Source organism: Phoca vitulina, unplaced genomic scaffold (assembly GCF_004348235.1).
Source record: "Phoca vitulina isolate PV1807 unplaced genomic scaffold, GSC_HSeal_1.0 scaffold15, whole genome shotgun sequence".
In the NCBI taxonomy this organism is placed as follows: Eukaryota; Metazoa; Chordata; class Mammalia; order Carnivora; family Phocidae; genus Phoca; species Phoca vitulina.
The window spans coordinates 2,855,310-2,875,709 of NW_022589718.1; the positions used below are offsets into that span (position 1 = coordinate 2,855,310).

At 57.8% G+C, this 20,400-nt stretch overlaps 1 protein-coding gene across 13 annotated transcripts in view; it reads left to right on the forward strand.

The window, feature by feature from the left end:
* The window catches only part of ANK1 (ankyrin 1), a 206,540-nt gene extending 187,781 nt beyond the window's left edge, over window positions 1-18,759 (forward strand). For 4 of the 13 annotated variants that reach the window (XM_032413332.1, XM_032413339.1, XM_032413333.1 and 1 more), the window contains 6 exons: window positions 1,374-1,932; window positions 5,000-5,285; window positions 9,490-9,573; window positions 10,589-10,729; window positions 10,986-11,119; window positions 16,904-18,759. In XM_032413332.1, the coding sequence (XP_032269223.1) occupies window positions 1,374-1,932; window positions 5,000-5,285; window positions 9,490-9,573; window positions 10,589-10,729; window positions 10,986-11,084 (1,169 nt within the window). In that variant the 3' untranslated portion in view covers window positions 11,085-11,119; window positions 16,904-18,759. Of the gene's footprint in view, window positions 1-1,373; window positions 1,933-4,999; window positions 5,286-8,516; window positions 8,866-9,489; window positions 9,574-10,588; window positions 10,730-10,985; window positions 11,120-16,903 lie in introns of those variants that run through there. The other 9 variants (XM_032413335.1, XM_032413338.1, XM_032413341.1 and 6 more) reach the window with 5 other exon arrangements.
* The last annotated feature ends 1,641 nt before the right edge of the window (window positions 18,760-20,400 follow it).

A 20,400-nucleotide genomic window follows, 5' to 3' on the forward strand; every position in this document is an offset into this window, starting at 1 on the left:
TGGGAGAAAGGCCAAGCCCCGGGAAGAGCTGGATGCCGGGGGGGTGGGGGGTGAATGGTGGCACGAAGAGTCTGGATGCTAGGTTAGGGGCCTCTCTGGGCACAGGAAGGTCCCTAGAGACTGTAGGGGCGGCCTCACCCATACCCAGGGGTCCTGTTTTGGCGCTACTGGGTCTTTAGGCACCGGTTCCCCAGCTAAGCTGAGTCGAATGGAGAAGCTTGTCTTCCGGTCCCTTCTCCCACCCACAGATTGGCACGAGCTCTGAAGGGGAGTCAGAGGCCCTCTTTGCCCTATCCACGGACCCCCACTCCTGGCTAGAGGAGAGCAGAGGAGCCAACTGACGGAACATTGCCCATTCGGCTCACCCTCAGATTCCTCATGCACTTACATGTGCCCCTCACTCAGGCTCCGAGTCACTTCTGAACATGAGGGAGCCCATGCCAGAGCCGAGCAGAAGACTAGCAGGGACGCGTATCTGAGCCAGTCTCAAGGGACAGATGTGTGAACAGGCCACAGTGACCACGGGGCCAGGCATGTGGGGGCCTGAGCTCACGGGCCGCAGTCCCACCAGCTCACTGCTGACCTGGGGTTGGCAGGGCCTGCGGGCCAGGAGCTTCCGGGCAGAGCACTGACACAGCCGCGATGGGCCTGGTACCTCCTGCTGCCCTCTGGCCTGGCCCCCTATTCTGAACCCTCAGGACGCTCACTCATGCCACTTTAGATCATTCAGAGTTTCCAAAGCCAGTATGCAACTTGAGGAAAAGTGACTTCATCTGGAACCAAGTGGTTTCCCATTTGACCACCGCACGGAGGGTGGGTGTTCAGTGTACCCCATCAGGCCCCTCCAAGGCAGCTTGGTTACTGGCCCCAGATCTGGGGGGGGGGCTGTTCCCTCCCTTGAAGGGACATCCCTGGCTGGTTACCCCAAGGACTGTGCTAAAGGGATGTTTTGAGCAAAGAGAGAGCAACATTTCTTTCTGCCCAGACATCAAGAAGTGGGCTTTCATCTGGTTGGAGACAGATTGGAGCACAGATCCTTCGGAGCAAGGCTTCTTGATCTAGCGCTCTGAACTGGATAAGAAAGAATTCCAGTCTCTTCTCTTTGCCATTTCAGCAAAGGAGCCCTGTTCTCCGCCCCCACCTCCTGGCTGTCCCCTGCCCACCCCAGAGCCTTGTTTTTCCTGCGCCCGTGCTCTGGGCAGCGGCCACAGGCCTGAGCATTGGACACTGAGCTTGGAAAGCCTCCCTACCCGGAATGTGCATGCATATCTATGGCCGTGCCTGTGTGTGCGTGTGCGTGTGCGTGGATTTGCACGTAAGGTGTGTGACAGAAATCGCTTCTGGAGCATGTTGCCCTCTGTCTGCCCATCCAGGTTACTCCTCGCTGCAGGACGAGCTGCTGTCCCCTGCCTCCCTGCACTACGCGCTTCCCTCTCCGCTGCGTGCAGACCAGTACTGGAACGAGGTGGCCGTCATAGACGCCATCCCCTTGGCGGCCACGGAGCATGACGCCATGCTGGAGATGTCTGACATGCAGGTGTGGTCCGCGGGCCTCACACCCTCTCTGGTCACTGCTGAGGACTCCTCTCTGGAGTGCAGCAAAGCCGAGGACTTGGACACCACCGGCCATGAGTGGAAGCCGGAGGGGGTGCTCTCCGAGGGACCCCAGGGCCCCACGCTGGGCTCTCTGGACCTCGTGGAGGACGACACAGTGGATTCAGATGCCATAAATGGCCTTATCGATTTGCTTGACCAGGAAGAAGGTCAGAGGTCAGAAGAGAAGCTGCCAGGTCACGAGAGGCAGGAGGACTCCACAGGTGCAGGGCGGGACTCAGAGAATGAAGTGTCTCTTGTTTCAGGCCAGCAGAGGGCGCAAGCCCGCATCCCAGCGTCCCCCGGCGGGAGTCGGGCGGTGGAGCCGCGCCAGGGCAGGTAAGGGCTGGGCTGCCGGGGCAGGATCCGTCTTCCCAGGCTTCAGGGGACATTGTGGCTGACGGGGAGCACAGAGGGAATTGGTAGGTGCCCGGGAGCCGTCGCTCAGGCCTCTGTCCTGTGGGTGTTGAGCCGTGATCTGCAAAGGCCAGTCTTGGCCCAAGATGCCCCCCGGGTGTGGCCCGCCGGAGAGAGGCTGGTGGGGGGGCGGTTGGCACAGAGGAGGGCATGAGGAGAGAGATTATAAGGCTCGGGCCAGCCACCTCTCTCGAGTGCAGCTGAGGGTAGGTGCTCTGGGCCCCTGTCGTTATTGGGTGCTTATTGGGGAAGACCATATTTAGAAACCTAGAGGCACCAGGGCCCAGGGGAGTGACTCAGGCAGTCACACAGCCTGCGTGTGACAGAGCTGATAATGGTGCCCTTCTGCTTTACCCTGTTGAAAGTGTGAGGCTGGTGGGCTTAGTAGGCGCAGGGCAGAGCTTTCCACTGTGGAGAGATTGGTGCTCTCCTGGGCTGCTCCTGGGCCTGCAGCAGGCAGCCGTGGGGGCAGATGCTGAGGGTCTTGGGCCTCAGGCCCGACTTACCTCCGTGGCTGGGAGTGGGGGGACCATACCCCCGGGGCTGGGTGGAGTGCGGGGGACCACTTTGGCCTCCCGGGACTGGCATAGGAGCTGAGCCGCAGTGGCCCTTTCCCCCGAAATTGCTTCCTAAAGTTTCCCTAAAGCAAGGAGATGGTCCATGTGCCCCCTGAAGGCTGTGCACACCCACCATACCCGCGTGGCTCAGGTCTGGCCAGGCCTCGGGCAACCTGTTCTCATTTCCTCTTCCCACGCTCCTGGCTCCTCTGGCCCTCTCAGAAGCCCAGGCTGACTGGGCCCTTCCCCGGGGTCCATCCAGTGTGGCCCGAATACCCTAGGCGGAGGGAAAGAAGACCATTTACAAGATGGGACAGCAAGGATTTATGTCGTTTCATTTTCGTTTCCCAAACGAATCCTTTGGTGAGCAGTGAGAGTTGGATGGACAGGGCCCATGGGGATTCAGAGTGAAACGGTGGGTGGCATCCCTGTGGCCGAGGCCACCCCCCAGCAACCTGGGACAGCCAGTCACTGAGCAGCACTGACTGGGTGCGCATTGCGCACACTGCATGCTGGCCCGGCCGCTGCACCACGAGGAGCCCGGCCTCGCAGGGGGGAACCAGAAGGCCTGGTGCTAGGCCTCGGTGTGGTACAGTTTGGGTCTCTGACCGCGGTAAGCCTTCCAGTGGGGACAGGTGAATTTCGGTCACTCCCCCAACAGTATGTATGGAGTGCCTACTGGGTGCCGGGCACCTGTGAACCGTGCCTAGGTGCAGGGAACGTGGCATTGAACAGAACAGACGAAAGCCTCCATCTGCAAGAAGTTTATGTTCTAGCGGGGAAACGGACAATAAATGAGATAAAGCCAGTGAAATGGAAAGTAATTAAAAGGGAGAAGTGAGCCCCTGGGTGGCTCAGTTGGTAAGCATTCTACTCTTGATTTTGGCTCAGGTCACGATCTCAGGGTTGTAAGATCAAGCCCCATGTTGGGCTCCATGCTGGGCATAAAGCCTGCTTGAGATTCTCTCCCTCCTCCCTCTGCCCCTCTCCACCACCACCACCCTCCCCCCAGAAGAAAAGGGAAAAGTTAGGTGATGGTGCTAAAAAAGGAAAATAAAAGTGGGGAGATAGGTCGTATGTATGTGTGTGGAGAGGAGATGGCCGAAATGAGGGAAGCCTGAGACCACAATGTTGGAGTAAAGAGCAGAGGAATTGAGGGGTGAGCCATGTGAATACCGAGGGCACATATCCGGCAGGAGGCCCAGCCAGCACAAAGGCCTTGCAGTAGGCACAGTCGAGGAACAGTGAGAAGGTCACTGATCACCGCAGAGTGATTGAGGGAGGTAATGGGGCCAGACATGCCAGGCCTTGAGGCTCTAGAAAGACGAAAGACTTTGGCATTTACTGGGTGGAATGGGGAGCCACCAGAGGGTTTTGAGCAGAGAAGTGAGGCGATGTGGCAGTTGCCTTGAGAGCAGCCTGACATGGCCAGGGCTCAAGGCAGGGAGATGAGCCAGGAGGCAAGCATTGCTGCTGGTATGGGCCAAGATGGTAGCAGCGCTGGTGGCCAGAGTGATTGTGCTCAGGATATATACTTGAAAGCTGAACCAGAAGGTTCACTGAACAAACAAGACGTGGAGTGTGAGAGACCGAGAGACGTCAGAGCTTACTGGTACCCTCGATCTGTCCACTGGAAGGACGAAAATACTATACTGCAGTGTGGGGAAGACTGGGTGGGACAGGCTCGGGAGAAGGTCATGAGTGTGGACTTGACTGTGCTATCCCCGAGATGCCTATTAGACCCCCAAAGCAGAGATGTGCAGGAGGCAGTTGGGTCTACACATCTGTAGGTCAAGGAAGAGAGGCTGTGTGCACACTGGGGCATGCAGAACACACAGACGGGGTGTGAAGCCGTGGACCGAATGAGCTTACTGTGGGTGTAGGTAGAGATGAGGTCTGAGAACGGAGCCCTGGGGTGCTCCCATGTTCAGGAGTCAGAGAAATTAGGAGAAACCAACAAAGGACACCGAGAAGTGGTAGCCAGAGAGGGTGCGGGGAAATCAGGCAAATGTGGTGTCTTGGAAGCCATAGAAGAGCGTGTTTCCAGGGGAGAGAGTGGCCACCTTATTGGACGAGTGCTGGGATAAGGACTGTGGAGGGCAGGCGGCCCGGAGGGCTGGAGGGGAGGCGGTGAGGTGATGGGCGTGGAGACCTGGGTGACGCCCATCTGGGTGAGCCAAGTGCCTCAGGAGCCCAGGGAGGAGAGCCGTCCACTTAAAGGGATGGGGCCAGTGGTACTGGTCCCCATGGCCCTTTCCACCTGGACAGCACAGACGGACCATCTGGGCCTCTCTGGACAGGACAGGCAGCTGTGTGCTGGCTGTGGGATTTGCTCACGCAGGCCCATCCCTCCAGCTCTGGAGGGGGAGGGTATCTGAGCAGCCAGAGACTGAAGGATGACCAGGTGTCCTTTCTCTCTTCCTGGACCCCAGACTGCAGGACTGGGATGAGGAAGGCTCCATTGTCTCGTACCTGCAAGATGCTGCCCAAGGTTCCTGGCCAGAGGAGGTCACCCAAGGCCCACACTCCTTCCAGAGTACGGTCACCACCATCCAAGAGCTGGAGCCCAGTGGTTCTCAGGAGTATGAGAAGGTCCTGGTGTCTGCAACTGAGCACGTTTGGGAAGAGCCGCCAGAAGCTGAGAGCAGGGAACGGAGACGACAAAGCCACCAAGCGTGGGTGCAGGAGGCTCGGAGCACTTTCTCCCGGATGGCAGAGGTGAGGGCGCGCACAGAGGCACCTGCCGATGTCCACAGCGGTGCTGGAAGGGCCTGAGGCGGAGGGCGGCCTCTCCTTCAGGCGAGCCCCGGGCCTAGCCTGCTTCCTTTCTTTAGAAATTGTGGCAGGGACTCACTTTCTCTAGCAGTAAGGATACAAAGTCATGGTCTCTGCTGAGGGAAGGGAGGAGCTAACATTCCCGGAGCCCCCTGGAGCCCCCAAGTATCCCAGGCAGGGCCTGTGTGGTTGTCATGCTCACACTCCCTTGGCTCTCAGCTGTTACTCCCATGTGGCAGCGGATGGTTGGGCAGGTTGCCCACGGTCACAGGATCCGAGGTGGGCTTTGGAGTTAGGTCTGGCTGGTTGCAAAGCCGCGGTCTTTGTTTTCTTTTTCCGTTGTGTTTTAGGAAGGGCGTAGAGCAGAGAGACCTAGGTGTTAGGCTAACTCTCGTCCTACCATGGTCTGCGTGGCCACGGACAAGCCACTCGCTTCTCAGCACCTTGGTTTGCTCACCAGGAAACGAGGAGTGCATGGATTATTGCCAAGGTTCGCTGGCTTGGGAATGCTGCGATCCTCTGGGTGGGGTTCAGCAGGTGGACCAGGAGAGGCGCCCTGCCTCGCTCCCCACCTGCCGTCCCTGCCTCCCTCAGACCTCCCTCCCCACGCCGGGTTTGCCCTGCTGTACTTCCTTCATCTGTTCACTTTACCTTCACTCCCCATTCCCATTCCCATAGATCTCCATTTTAATGTGTCTGGGGAATATTTTTTTATTATGAAAAATCGCAAAGAAATACAAAAACAGACAGAATAGCGTATTAATTTCCGTGCACACACCACCTAGGCGCCACAGTTGCCCAATTATGGTCAATCCTGTTTCATCAATACCTACCCATCTCTTTTCTCCCCCCAACATATTTTTTTGAAACAAATCCCAGACATCTCATTAAGGTGTGCCTTTTTAATGTATGCACCGCTGTTCCATGCCTGTGTATTTTTAGTGTGTGCATAAACAATGTGTTCTGCATCTCATTTGGTTTCTTATGGTTCATCCTCATCTGAGAGCTTTTCATCTCCCCCCCCACCCCCGCCTTCTGCCACTTTCTCTTCCCTCTGCCCTACCTGAACCTGAGCCCTAGCAGGCACGTTGGGGCCCCCATGACTAGGTTAACTCCACAACAGTCCTGGGCTGCCGTCTGCAAAGAACTGCTAGGAATCCAGTAAGGTTTTATGTAGACTGCTTCCCTCCCAGGATGTGCCTTGGACAGGACAGGCAGCTGTGTCCGTTTTTAACCCCAGACCACCCCATGCATTCTTGGCCAGCAGGCTCCTCTTTGGCACTTGTACTCCTAATAGCAAGCACTTGGCCGAGAGCACAGGTGCTCTTAACTGGGTCTGATTCCTGATTCCTGGGGAAAGAGAAGGATGCCAGGAGCCTTCCTATCCCGGGCCCCTTCGCAGCTAGCCTTTGGTGAGGGGAGGACTGGGGAGAAAGCAGGAGCACTCCAGGGGGTCACAGGAGAAACCTTCTAGGTCATAGGGTCCAACTGCCTTGTTTATAAATGAGGAAGCTGAGGCCCCAGAGAGGCTGAGGGCTTCTCCAGGGTCACACAGCGATGCAGTGTGAGGGCCAGGAGAGTCCGGATCTCCTGCTTCCCAGTCAGAGCGAGTGAGTGTGCAGGGCCACCAGGCCTACCGCCTTTCAGGTCCAGGACAGGATTAGATGGCATAGATGAGCTGTCGTCCTAATCATCTGACGGGACCCCAGGGGGCAAGGGTTTGCAGAGACCTCATTGACTAGTATTTCCGGTGGATCTCTGAAAACATTGACGGAGAGAGAGAAAGATGCCCTATAATTTGGGGCTAGGGAGGCAAGCCTGAAATGACTGTACGACATTCTTCTCTGAGGCCCCAGCTGGAAATATGTGAGGTTGGGCTCCCCTTGGCTGGGCCCAAACCGAATGCTCGCAGGCGCCCAGCTCCTTTGCATGTGCGGTGGGCTTTTATTTCTCCAGGTGCTTCCTTGTGGAAACGAGGCAGTGCTGTGTAGTGACGGGAGCTTGAAATCGGACCCTTTCATTTACTTACTCTTTGACTCTGTGCATCCATTGTCTTTGTGTAAAATGGAAAAGTCATAGAACCTGCATGGTAGGGCTGTCGGAAGGCTTCACTGAGTTCGTCCGTGGAGTACACACAGCGCAGTGCCTACGGAGCGGTACTCCGGGCGTGAGGGCCTGCGCTGACTCTTCATCATGATGGTACCCCGACCCCGGCGCTCCTCGCCGGATGGGGTAGGGGGAGCGCCTCAGTCCGTCCCTGTTTCCCAGAGAAGGCACCCAGAGTTCCCTGGCCCCCGCAGTGGGTGAGCTGCAAGTCGCTGGGCTGTGCCCCAGATCTTTGTTCCCTCTGCCATGTGGACTGTTACTCAGAGCGGCACAGCCTGATCCGGAAAGTGAAATTCCTGTGGGCCACAGCCGCCACAGCTGCGTTTGTGAATCAGCTCTGCAAAGGCGAGCCTCAAGCGCGTGGTTCCTGCTCGTGGGCGCTGACGGCCCAGCCTGGGAAGAGCCTTTGAGGACAGGCCTTAAATAGACACACCAGTTACACGCTTACGTTTAGGGTTGCTGGGCCCAGGGAAGGGGGGGTGCATGCCGAGGGCCCTCAGGGCTGACGGGAATTGCACGGGCTTCCCGGTGGCCCCCCTACCTGTGCTGGACCCCTGCTGAGCTAATTTGGTTAGGCCTGAGCAAATCACTCATCCCAGGGCTATTTTTGAAGTAAACCCTTAACTCTCCCTCCAGGGTAGTAGCCGGTCCCATCCCTGTGGGTGGGGGTGAGCTCCATTCTGACCACAGCAGTAACCGCCTAGAGAAACACACAAGTGGCCACATTCTCCGGACATCTTATTTCCTGGAGTCCCGGAAAGAGAACACTTCCCTGGACAGAACTGCTTCTAGTGCGCATGCGGCCGGGCAGGCCTGGGGGGGCGGGGCAAGAGGACGGGGCGGGGCGCCCGTCACCCACAGAGTGACTTTGACATGCGCTTTCAGTGCCCGCTGTGACACGCGCACCTGCCCGCTCCCTTCTAGCCCAGTTGGACAGCCCCAGCAGCTGGTTTGGGGAGCTAAAATTACCGAAGCCTGATGTCACCCAGGCGTGAGGGCAGAGCCTGGGGCTGCTCGGCAGGAGGGCACTCAGCGGGCAGTTCTAGTGAGGGGCCATCCAGTCTCCTGCGGAGAGAGAATGCAAGGGGTCCCAGGGGCACGCGGGAGTCTGAGAGGAGAATGAGAGGTTGGACCCCCACAGCGGCCGGAGCCCTGGCCCCACTAGTCCCCAGAGGGCCCAGCTGCTGAGGAGGTGAGGATGTGGACTTTCATCACCCAGCTCCTGGTCACCCTAGTGCTCCTGGGCTTCTTTCTGGTCAGCTGTCAGAACGTGATGCACATTGTCAAGGGCTCCCTGTGCTTTGTGCTGAAACGTATCCACCAGGAGCTGGACAAGGAGCTGGGGGAGAGCGAGGGCGTGAGTGACGACGAGGAGACCATCTCCACCAGGGTGGTCCGGCGTCGGGTTTTCCTGAAGGTAACCGCCAGGCAGGAGACACGGCTGAGGGCACAGCACCGCCATGTGCGTGGGCAGCAGCTGGGGGAAGGGACGGGACCCCGAGTCAGAAGCCGGAGCCGGGGGCTGTGGAGCCCACTGGGACCGCCACGCTGCGGTGGCGCGGGCAGCTCAGCTCTGGGACTTGGGAGGCCCGTTCTTGGCCTGCCCCTGTCCCCAGCCGGCTTCAGGAAGCGGGCAGGTCACACTCAGGACGCCGGTGGCTGTGGAAGGGCTTTCACGCTGCAAAGGGCTGTCGAGAGATAAATTAGGTGCCTCGCTTCCTCTCTCAGGGCCTCCTTTGTAACACTTGCGTGACCGCCCCTGTTTTGCCTGCTCCCCGGTGCTGGTGAGGGATCAGGCACACAGGGCTCTTGCAAGCGTGGGGCTCCATCCCGTCTTCAGGCCCCACGGCCCCCAGGGGCGCCTCTCATGCTCGGAGCCCTGGGTTTGGCCACTGCTACTTGCTGAGTTGGAGTTTCCTGCCGTGGTGGGGATTTGTCCGACTGTGGCTGTTGGCTGTGCTCTTTAATTCCCTCATCCTCCACCTTATGCCCAGGCCACCCACTTATTAATCTTGAGTTTTCTCCTTTTCTACAATTCTAGGGGAGTGAGTTTCAGAATATTCCAGGGGAGCAGGTGACAGAGGAACAATTCACAGATGAGCAGGGCAACATTGTCACCAAGAAGGTGGGTGCACAGAGTGCCCCTGAGCTGGGGAGAGGCAGCGGGGCTAGAAGCTAAAAGGTGCTGGACTCGCCTCCTTGCTTCTCACTGCTGCCCTAACAGAGGGTCAGCACGGCTCGGGCGGGCTGGTTCAGGTGCTGGGAGCTCTGGTCATCTGGGGTCCGGCCTGACATTCCTCATAACCACTTTACCTGATTCCACCTGAATTCAGCTCCTGCTACTTTGTTCCAGAAGGACCAGGCTCCGTGGAACAGCCCAAACCTAGCCCAGCGATGTCTAGCCCTGGAAGCTGCTGTAAGACAGCAGGGTGGTGGTCCCCGAACTCCCACGGGCCTCCGACAGCAAAAAGGCTGTGGAAATGCATTGAATTGGTCGCAGCTTTTAATTCACTAGAGCTGATTTTGCCTGTCAAGTATTGGGCACCATGCTAGGTCTGGGCAGAAGAGAGAAGAAGGGGCAAAGGGGGGACCTTGTATGTGCTCCCTCTGTGGTGCTGCTCCCAGTAAATTGAAGCAAGACCCCTCAGGTGTCCATCTTGCCTCTTGCAAAGTGTGCCTCATGCAGGCAGGGACGGTGTCCTGTGTTTTCATCTCTCGGTCCCAGGACGTGGTAGGCACAGAATAGACAGGGCTGGAATATTTGGGTGAGGGAATAAGAGAACACACTTGCCTGGAATCCCTATAGATGAAAAGGAGCTGTTCTGCCCTCAGCAGCTCACGGTGTGGGGAAGATAGCAGGACCTTCCAACAATATCAAGAGGCAAAAACCCTGGCTATTGATGGACCGGCTGCAAATTCTAGCCCCCCTGAGGCTGTGCAGAGCTTGTTTTCCACGTGATGGGTTGGTGCGGGCGGGGTGGGGGGTGCGGGAGACCAGCCCCTGCTCTTGGCCACTGGAGGAAGGGCGCCTTAGGACAAAGGCTGCCTCTCCCCCAGATCTCATTGCCAGGGGACCTGCTCTTCCCAGCCTCCGTCTCCGTGGCTTCATGGGCCCTTTGTCCCCTCCTTCTCTTTTCCAGATCATTCGCAAAGTCGTTCGGCAGATAGACTCGTCCGGTGCCGCTGACGCCCAGGAGCACGAGGAGGTGATTGCTGAGGGGCCCCTGGAGGACCGCAGTGAGATGGAAGCTGATGTTGATTCCTTTATGAGACACGCGCAGGTACTGCGGAGGCTGCAGCCTCCTGGAGGCTCCCGAGGCTCCCGCGCCTCGGGGCACCCAGCACCTCTACGGGCTGCTCACCTGTGCGCCCGCCCACTCTGGGCTTCGGGCGGCACCACGCTCCCTCCCACCCGTCTCGCCCCTGTGCCTCCGTGCCCTCTGGCAGGCAGCGTTTCCATGGCCTCCATGCTTTCTCATGCCTATCTCTTGTCTCTCTGTGATCCGTCCTACCTTCTGTCTCTGCTGCTGTCTCCAGGTGGAGCTGCGAGGGAGTAGCCTGCAGCCGGAGCTGACAGAGAGCAGGAAGGGGGCTCAGATAGTGAAGCGGGCCAGCCTAAAAAGGGGGAAGCAGTGATCTCTAGCCCCTCCCCTCGAATGGCCTCTTTGGAGGTAACGCCGTCTTTCTGCATCCTTTCTGCATGGCCTGGTGCTCGAGGAGTGGCTGGTGCTGGGAATGGCTGCTCACTTCCTCGCGTCTCCCCCTCGTCCGGGGGAGCCGCCCGCTCCGCCACCCCCAGCATGGTGCAGGAGGAACAGGGGTGCCGTGGCCTCGAGGCACAGATTGTTTCCCAGCCTGCTAACTGTCACTCTGAGTCTCGATTTCCTCCTCAAGAAAACAGCCAACAATATCTGCTGATTGACCTCCCCAGGGGCGCAAAAGTACAAATTTGAGAAAATGCTTTGATGAGTGAAAATACTCAGTAAATCTCAGTGATGATATTATCCTGAAAGCCAAGCGATGGGGAGGGAGGACGGTGGGGACAGGCCTAGGGGAGCACAGGAGAGTCTGTCTAGGCTGGGCCATTTCAACGCAAGTCCCCCGGCAGAGCTCCAGCAGTGAGAGACTTAGAACAGCACTGTCTCTTGAGCCTGGAACCCTTCGAAAGTCCTGAGCAACCCAAGGCGCCTGTTCTCCTCGGTGCTTCTGGAGACAGGTCACTCCGTTGCTTTCTAGGAAAGGGTGAAGTGAACAGGCCCGAGGGGCGGATGGCGTCCTCCCCGCAAGCTAGGAGGCCTGTCGAGGCTTGGTGCATGCGTGCGGGAGCATGAGGGCCGCGTGGCTGAGGAGCAGGGGTGTGCGGGGATTTGCAGTGAGGGAGGGCCGTGAAGACGCCGCAGCGAAGGCTCTCCAGCAGGCCCGAGCAGTGCTGGGGGCTCCGGCGGCCAGCTCTGACCTCCGTCCTCCCTGAGGGATCCTGTACTGAGCTGCCCCGAGGCCGTTCGCTGTGCCCAGCTCGGGGCAGCTCAGTACAGGATGCATCGGGGTGGGAGTCGGCGGGAAGCGAGGAAGCATGGTGGCCCCACCATAGCACTAATCCGGTTCTTGGCATTTCAGCCCCCCCCCCCCCGGCTCTGGGCCAAGAGGAAAGCAGGCTCCGGCTTTCTGCATTCAGCAAAAAGCAGGGCCTCTGCCTCCCAAGCCACCAGAAGTGCTGGCTCTGGGCTTCCCAACATACCTCAGCACCGGGCAAAAAAAAAAAAAAAAGGACTGCGGATCCAGTTATAGGATAAAATTAGACCTGACTCCTCAGCAGCTTAAGGAGGTCACAGTATTAACCCCGGCATTGCCAAGGGTGCCACCAGGCTGCTGGTTTAGATTAGCTGGGGTGAGTCCTGGAAAGAATCCAAAGGTGCAAACAATTTGAAGGAGCAGGGAGGAGAAGGAAAAATGCCCTCTTCTGCCTGATTCTTTCTTACGGATCAGCAGCGGCAGGGGCTCTACATCTCCGCTTCTGTTTGGCTCGGGTTCCTTCGACTCATGTTCCTGAACAGGAAAGAGGCAGCCCAGAAGCCAGTCTGGGAGGAAGGCAGGAACCTGGAAATTTTTTTTTTTTTTAATTTCTGTGGATGTTCTGCAAGGTGGCTGAAGCCCCCAAAGGCGATAGGGTTCCAGACCACTGAGCATGGGTGTGGGGAGCACTGGGCAGCCTGGCTCCAGCACGGTGCCGGGGCCTCTGCCAAGAAAAGGCCAGGGAAGTATGCGGTGGGGACAGTGGTGAGGGAGGCAGCGTGGAACAGGCTCCTGCCCGGTCCCGAAGGGCCTGGCGGGCAGCCTGCAGTGCTGAACCCGCACAACAGGACAAAGACCACAGAGCAGATCCTCTCAGCACTTCCTGCCACCCACTCGCGAGCCCGTACAGCCGGCCCTCAGTATTCCCAGGTTCCACACTTGCAAATTTGCCCCCTGGCTAAAATTTATGTTAACCCCCAAACCCCCACACACACAGTGCTTTCGTGGTCATTCACAGACACACACACACACACACACACACACACGATGGTGAAAGATTTGTGTTCAGTGCCATGTTGTTTGCATTTTTGTGCTTTTTGTTGATTTTGCTGTTTAAAATGGCTCCCTAGCCTAGTGCCCAAGTGCTGTCTCGAGTTCCTAAGAGCAAGAAGACTGGGATGTGCCCCACGGGGACAAATACATGTGTTAGTTAAGAGTCACTGGCCGTGAGTCAGGGCACAGTCCATGGGGAGTTACGGGATCAGCAGTATTAAATAAGGTGTCCTTATACAGAAACACACGTGAGACAAGGTTATGTATTCATTGTTTGACAAAGATGTGTTGAACGGAGGCTCACAGGAACCTAACTGGGCATTTTCCTTGAGAGCAGTGTGCAGTGTTGGCAACTTTCTCGAACATGACCACTGCGAATGTCGAGAGTTTACTGTGTCGGTTTCAGAGAGAGTCAAAGCTGGGGCTTGGGAATCTAGATGCAAGGCCTGGCCTCCTGTTCCAGGTGGTGTGGCCTTGCACTAGTCCCTTGCCCTGAGCTTCCGTCCCCCGGAGGGAGATTGCAGACGGTCCCTTCCATTCTTTTGAGAGGTTTAGAAATAGTCGTGGTCCCTGGGCAGGCTGTGGTGAGGAGGGCAGGACAGCTGTGCTCAGTCAGTGCCCATCCTAGCTTGACCAGGGGCAGGTCAGCCGACCCCGCCACGCCTCGGGTTCCTTAACCATGAAATCTCAGCCGCATCACGCCCTTGCCCTGTAGGATGGTTTCCGGGATGGATGGGGCGTGTTTGTGAAAGGCTGTATACATTGTTCAATTCCCACTCGCTATTTCTCCAAGTGTCACCCGAGAGTCGGGTTAAAATGCAGATTCCCAGCCCCTGCCCCTGACCTACTGAATTAAAATTCTGGAACTCGGGATTCTGCCTCCAGCTCCTCAAGTGATTTTTATGTGTATTGAAGAGTGAGTTCTTCTGACCAATTTTGGTTTTCCTTCCAAACCTCCTAGAGGTGACGCGGACTTGATAGCAAGTTGTACACTTGGTATTTAAAAAGCGGGCCGCAAGGAATGAAGGTTAGAAGTTTGCTCAAAGATGGCAGAATGCCCCCACCCCAGGTGAGGAGTGACTAGACCCCCTCACCCATCGATTCCCCCCCAGTCACCCCCACCTTGGGAAGGACTCTGTATCTAAGGCCTGGCACGTGGGGGGAAGGGTGCTTTCTGGTGTTTGAGACGCTACCATACTGCTGTTTATTCAGGGCCTGACGGCTGGTGACGGTAGCAACTGGTGGGTTTTGCTCCGGGCCCCAGGAGGTGGGTCCAAGACTTGGGGTGTGCGCTGTGCGGGAGCAGCGGCGTGGAGCGGGCAGCTGGAGGGCGGTGGCAGGGGCAGCCCCGACGTCTGCTGGGCTACCCGCAGCCTGGGCAGGCGCTGGTCTTGGCATCTCTCTGCATCGCCGTGGCTCTGGCTTCTGGAACTTTCAGGGAAGCTGCGGCACAACAAGGCTGCAGCTTTTCCTTGTTTTCCTTTTGAAGAGACGCTTTCCATTCAGACACTGTGGTTCTCAGAGCTTGTGTTAGCTCCAACAATGGGCTGTTTTAGTAAGTTTAAAAGTTAAGCAATTAGTCATCTCCCTGGGAAGGGGCAGGGAGGCAAGGGGGTCATGTTTTATGTTGCTGTTTTAAGTTCCAGGCCACCCTACTCGCCAGCCATTGCAGGCGTGCGAGTCTGGGGCTGAGGGAGAGGGGAGAGGGCCACAGACACTGGGCAGGGTGGGAATAGGAGGTACCGCACACAGGGATGGGGCGGGACAGGCACGGAGCAGGACCGCCACTTGTCCCCGTTCTTTATAGGGTGAGACCTTTCTCTTGGGACAAGAGGTGCAGGGCAGTGGAAGGGTCCCGGACGCAGCCAGGAGACCTGCCTTCCAGTCCTACCCCTGCCACTGCTGGGTGCTCCCACGAGACCCATCTCTGCTCCTCCCAGAGTCTCAGCTTAACCAAAGCGGTCACCGTAGAATGATCTCTAAGCCTTGACCTCTCTCCTCTGTGCTGCATCTGGGCAGAAAAGTGGAAGGTGGTCGGCTGTTTTCCCCAGGCTCAAACTTTTACGAGGTCTCTTGTTCGAGGCGTGCTTAGCCCTGAGTGGGGGGCGGACCCCTGGGAAGGCTAAGGCCGGGCCCTGGCCCTCAGAGTGTTTCTGCTCCAGCCGGGGAGATGCCGCAGGTCTGAGACAGGGAAGAGAGCCCAGTCAGAGTGTACATCCACATACACTGTCCCGAGCACTCAGAAGCTCTTTGAAACATCACCACCATCTAATGAGGTGCAGCCTGTTATTGCCCTCGTTTAATAGCAGAGGAAACTGAGTCACAGAGAGTGCAAGTAATGGGACCAGGGAAATCGGCAGAGACAGAATATGAACTCAGGCAACCCGGCTGGCTTCAGAGTTCCTGCTCTTACCCACTATGCCCTGTGATCGCTCTCAGTGAAGGGTGGTGGAGGGAGTGGGAAGCTTCCAGAGCTGAGAGGAGAGAAATGACAAGGAGCCGGGGTTATCAGGGAGGCTTCCTGGAGGAGAGGTCTTGAGGGTGGTGAGCAGAGCTTCCGCAGAGAGGGGACAGGACAGCATCCGTGAGGGGAGGGCCGCGAACAAGGCAGGAAGCTGGTGCGCACCGTGGGTTCGGAAGGCTTGGAGGAAGCCAGCTTGGCCGACAGAGAAGCTCAGGCGGTGACGAAAGAGTCTTGCCCTCCAGGGTGACAGCAGCAGAAGGCCTGTGTTTGGCTGTGTGGCAGCCTCTGGCAAGGGACCTAGCCCGGCCCTCCCACCCCTGGAGGACCACTCAGAGTTGAGTTCCCCTTGACCCCCTCCAGCTTCCTCTGTAACCATGTCACCTGTAGGGCCCAGGACAGCTCCCTATCTGGGGACAGCTCCGCCGCGGAGTGAGTCTCTGCCTTTCCGTGTCACTTCCTACGCCGCCCAGGAGACTGTCAGCTCCTCTTTATTTAAGTGTGCTCCTTCCCCCCCCATCCATCCCAAGGTCCTGCAGATGGAATCCTGAGTGGCTAGTCCTGGAAACACAGAGTTCTCACCCCAGGGAGGAGGTGGGGGACGAGGCACCAAGACATGGCAGGAGCGGTGTCTCCCTGTGAACCCCAAGCTGCAGGAAGTGGACTTCACTCTGCAGGCAAAGCTGCTCTTCTCCAGCCAAAGATACACAATGTCCTGGGGAGAATGCACCCGTTTTTTTTTTTCAAAGATCTCTTAAAAAAAGAGATCTCTTTGCCACCGCAGAGGCTGTCCACCCCCAGGGCGTGGGGAGAGGAGCCAGAGGAACTTGACAGTAAGAGCTTATAGACCAGAGCCAAAGAGGGACGGCTGTCCCCTGAGGTCCCAAGCTCCTGAGGCTGTCTGTGATCATGTCTGCTCCATCTCTGGGTCCCCAGGGCTGGCACTGAGAGACATCAGTGCGTGTTGGCTGAACTGAACTGAGAAAGTGGAGGGCACTGCTGCCTTCTAGCACAAGCCCTGGCTTATGAACTTGGCCCCCTTCCTAGGTCCAAGGATCTACTCAAGGGAATTTCTCCCCAGGGGACCGCAGGCGTGGGAGCCTCCTGCCTCCTCTCTGAGGCACAGAGCACACACAGGAGGGTTTTCTGGGGAGCTCGTCCACTTGGGCAGGGGACCCACGCAGGCTTGGGCAACCACCCCTGAGAGGCAGCCTCTGGGCTGGGGAGAGGGAGAAGGATGGCTGGCAGTTCAGGAGGGTCAGGGAGCTCTGAGCTCAAGGTCTTTCACCTCCTTGCCTGGCTTGGGGAGGCTGCTTTTCCTGGATCAGACCCTGCCTCAGCAGCCAGCACAAAACTCAGTAGTTGGGTTTTTTGCTGGGAGTTGCCCCTTTAGATCCTAAGTAACTCCTTCTCTTTTTGTGTCCCTCAGGATCACACCTCGACACCCAACCCTTGAACTCCACATACTCTGCCATGCACACGGGAGGAGCGCTGGAGCGGAGGGCTCCGGAATGGTGCACCTGTTCCTCCAGGCTAACGGCATGATCTCTGTAAGGGACTTCCTTTGGTCTTCTATTCGCATGAACGACTGACTGTAGACGCATGACCTACAGTCCTCAATCCTGCCTCTAGCGACCACGGATCTCTGTCGGGAATCAGGACAAACGCCTCGAGAAGGGGGTTGGGGAGAGAGAGAGGGGGATAGAAAACCAGCGCGAGAGAGCGCGGAATGCGAAAGTGAACAAGGGCTCTTTTGTGCTTGGGGATGGTATATTTTGTAAAATCATTTTAATTTTGACTTGTTACAGGGTACTTTTTTTTCAACCTCATCTGTAGGAAATCCATGTGGGCTTCCTGGAAAGAAAAAAAAAAAAAAAAAAAGAAAGAAAACTAGGCACCAAATCAGTTCGGCACCTTAATGCCATGTCCTCATCTGCCAGTCTTCCCCACCGACACAGGCCTCCATTCCATTTGTGCCATCCCATCCCACTCCCCAGGGGGCCGCTTCTCCCAGAATGTTCTACATGACATTCAGGACACGCGCACACACACACAAGCACCTCTCCCCTCTCCCCTCTCCTCAGTATACACACAGATTTTACTGTGACGTCCAAAGGTGTATAGAATCTCCTGTGGACAAACTGGAATTTTTTTATGTTCTCTCTCTCTCTCTCTCTCTCTGCCAGTTTCAGTATTAATCATCTTCCAATGGAAAATCATTACCTTGAGAGTGCATTCGGGGTTCCTTGTGTTAGGGACTTAAGAATCTGAGGCGAGGACCGCCCCCCCAGGCTCAGCTGTAGGCCTCAAAGGGAGCCAGTACCCCCTCTGAAAGGGGGTTCTCTCTCAGCTGGGGGCGGGCCGGTGGCTGTCCCAGGATTGCACCAGCATGTTCAATAGAGAAGAGGTTTCCTATATCTTCAAGCACTTATATCATAGTCTGTGTTCAAAGTGTAAACTGTACAGTAATCAGCCTTGTGTATATGAAAAACAATAAATACTATGCAAACCGATAGAAACCCTTTAGCAGTATGTACAAAGCACTAACAGCTCAGCTCCTGAGGACTTCTCCAGGCTGCGGGAGAAGGAGCTACAGCCTGTCTTTCAGTGAAAGAGGAAGGGAGTAGGGCTAGTGAATGTATCTGCCAGTTCTTAGAAGTCAGCCGCCCCCTCCCCAAAAAAGGTCTCCCAGAGCCAACTTGGTGCTCTAAGTCCAGGCAGCCCACAGGATGGGGGGCCTAGGCCGGACAGCCTCAGTGCCCCCACTCTGACCAAGCCCCTCTGCCCCACTGGGAGAGGCGGGCGAGGGGCCCACTCCTGACCACAGGGGCAGGGGGAGGAGAGCGCAGCCGGCCCCCGGGAGGCCCCGGGCTGGGAAGGAGCGCCTCCTGGGCCAGGCCCTCGGGCAGAGCAGGAAGGAGACCGACAGCGGGCTGTTCCTCGCCTCGGTGCCACCAGGGAAGAGCCTTAAAGCGACACCGGAGCCTCCGGCGGAGCGAGGCCCGAATCAGCACAATCCGCCCCGCCCGGCCCCGGCGGGCGCCCCCTAGGGCCGGGAGAGAGACTGGCAGGCTCTGCTCGCTCGCGAGGGCCTTTGTTTGCGGACGTCCTGTCACCTTCCTCCCTGCCGCTCCTGAGGCGGCCTCGGACACATCCGACCTTCCAAGTAGCACAGAGGCTCCCTCACGACCGAGCCCCCGCGGCCCTGGTGCCCGTCACCAGCGCACACGTCTCCCGGCGGAGGCCGCAGGCCCCACGCGCCCGGGGCCGGCCGAGGCGCTCCGCTCCGACCGCTCCGACCGCTCCGACCGGGCGGCGGGCGCTCGGCTTTCCGAGGGGCAGGCCCGGGCGCCGGAGGCCAAGCCGGCGCCCAGCGCTGCGTCCCGGGAGGCGCGGCCCCGGCCCCCGTGCCTGGGCGCCGGAGCGCCGCGCTCCTCCGCGTCGGGCCGGGCGCCGGGGCCACCGCGGGAGCCGGCGGGCTCCGCCGGGGATGGGAGGAGCGCGGCGGGCCGGTCGGCCCGGGGAAGACAGGCGCCGGGCCCGCCTCCCCTCCTCGACCCCGCGCCGTCCCCCGCAGGCCGCCGCCCCCCCAGTAGCCCCTCGTGGAGCCCCGCGTGGGCCCCGCGGCTCCAGGCTATGCTTTGGCACCCTCCGCTGCGTGTGGCATGGCTGCTTGGCCCGGCGGCCCCAGGCCCTTGGCCGCATGGCTGTGCGCTCCAGTTGCTAGTAGGAGCTGGTAGGGGAGGAGTTTGGGGTCTCCACACGATGCCTAGAGAATGCTGCAGTCTGCACATTAGACGCTTTTTAGAAGTTTTGGAATTACCCTGATTTTTTTAATTGTTATGAAAATGACTCTTTTCTTGGCTCTCTCCCAAATGCTCTGTTATCGGGAGAGAATCCCCCCACCCTACTCTGATGTATAGACCATTCTCCCTACACCAGCTGAACAAATGTCAAAATTAATAAAGAAATTGACTCACGGCACAGGGCTCCATCTCTCCTTCCTGGCTTGGCCTGGGGCAATCTGAGGTGCTGGGGCAAGAGTGAAGCCTGGGTTGGGGCCTGAAGGAGTCCGGGGGTGGGATCAGTCAGCAGGGAGGCCTGCATCCTCCCTCCCTCCCCCCCCCGGTGTGTGGGGGGGTGTCCCCTTCCTGGAAACCTGGACAGCCCCTTCATCAGACCACCCATCCTGGGAGAAGTCCACCAAACCGCTGGGGTTAGTAAGACAGATTTCTGTCTCCTAAGGATTACCATGAGATGGGAGCAAGTCCAAGGTGGTGGAGGGGGGCACCACACTCCCCCAGGGTGCATGGTTGAACCCACAGTATACGCTAAGGGGGGACCCCCCCCCAGTCCCTCCCTGTGAAGGTGTCTGGCCCCTGCACTCAATGTCATTCAAAGTTCAAGAACTTTTGAGAAAATTGCCCTGTTCCTCACTAGTTCCTAACACTTCATGAGGCTGGTCACCAAGCTGGCCTCAGTTTTCTCATCTGTCAAATGGGGGAATGGATCAAACAATTGCTAAAGTCTTTTCAGTTTGCCCTCCTGGGATTCCCGAACGTGAATGCCTTTGTCACGCCTGGCAGTAAATAAGAAATCATCTGCTGCAGGTTTTCTTCCTCATAAGTTCCCATCATTAGGGGGTGACCAAGTCATATTCGCAGGGTCTGAGGAGCACGGGCGACCCTCACTCGGAATCTGTAGCTTCTCTCTCAGAAAAGCCACCCTCGACCAGGCACCAGCCGAGGCTGTGCAGCCGCATGGCCCAGAGCTGTTTCAAAAGCACAGTTTCAGGATCACAGTCGCCTGGGGGGGAGGGGGTGTCAGGTGGCGACACTGGAAATCGGAATTAAGGCTCCCAAATGGTTGGGATGGGCAGCTTGGTAGCACAGCCAACTCAGAGGGGTAAGATCCTTTTTTCTTGTT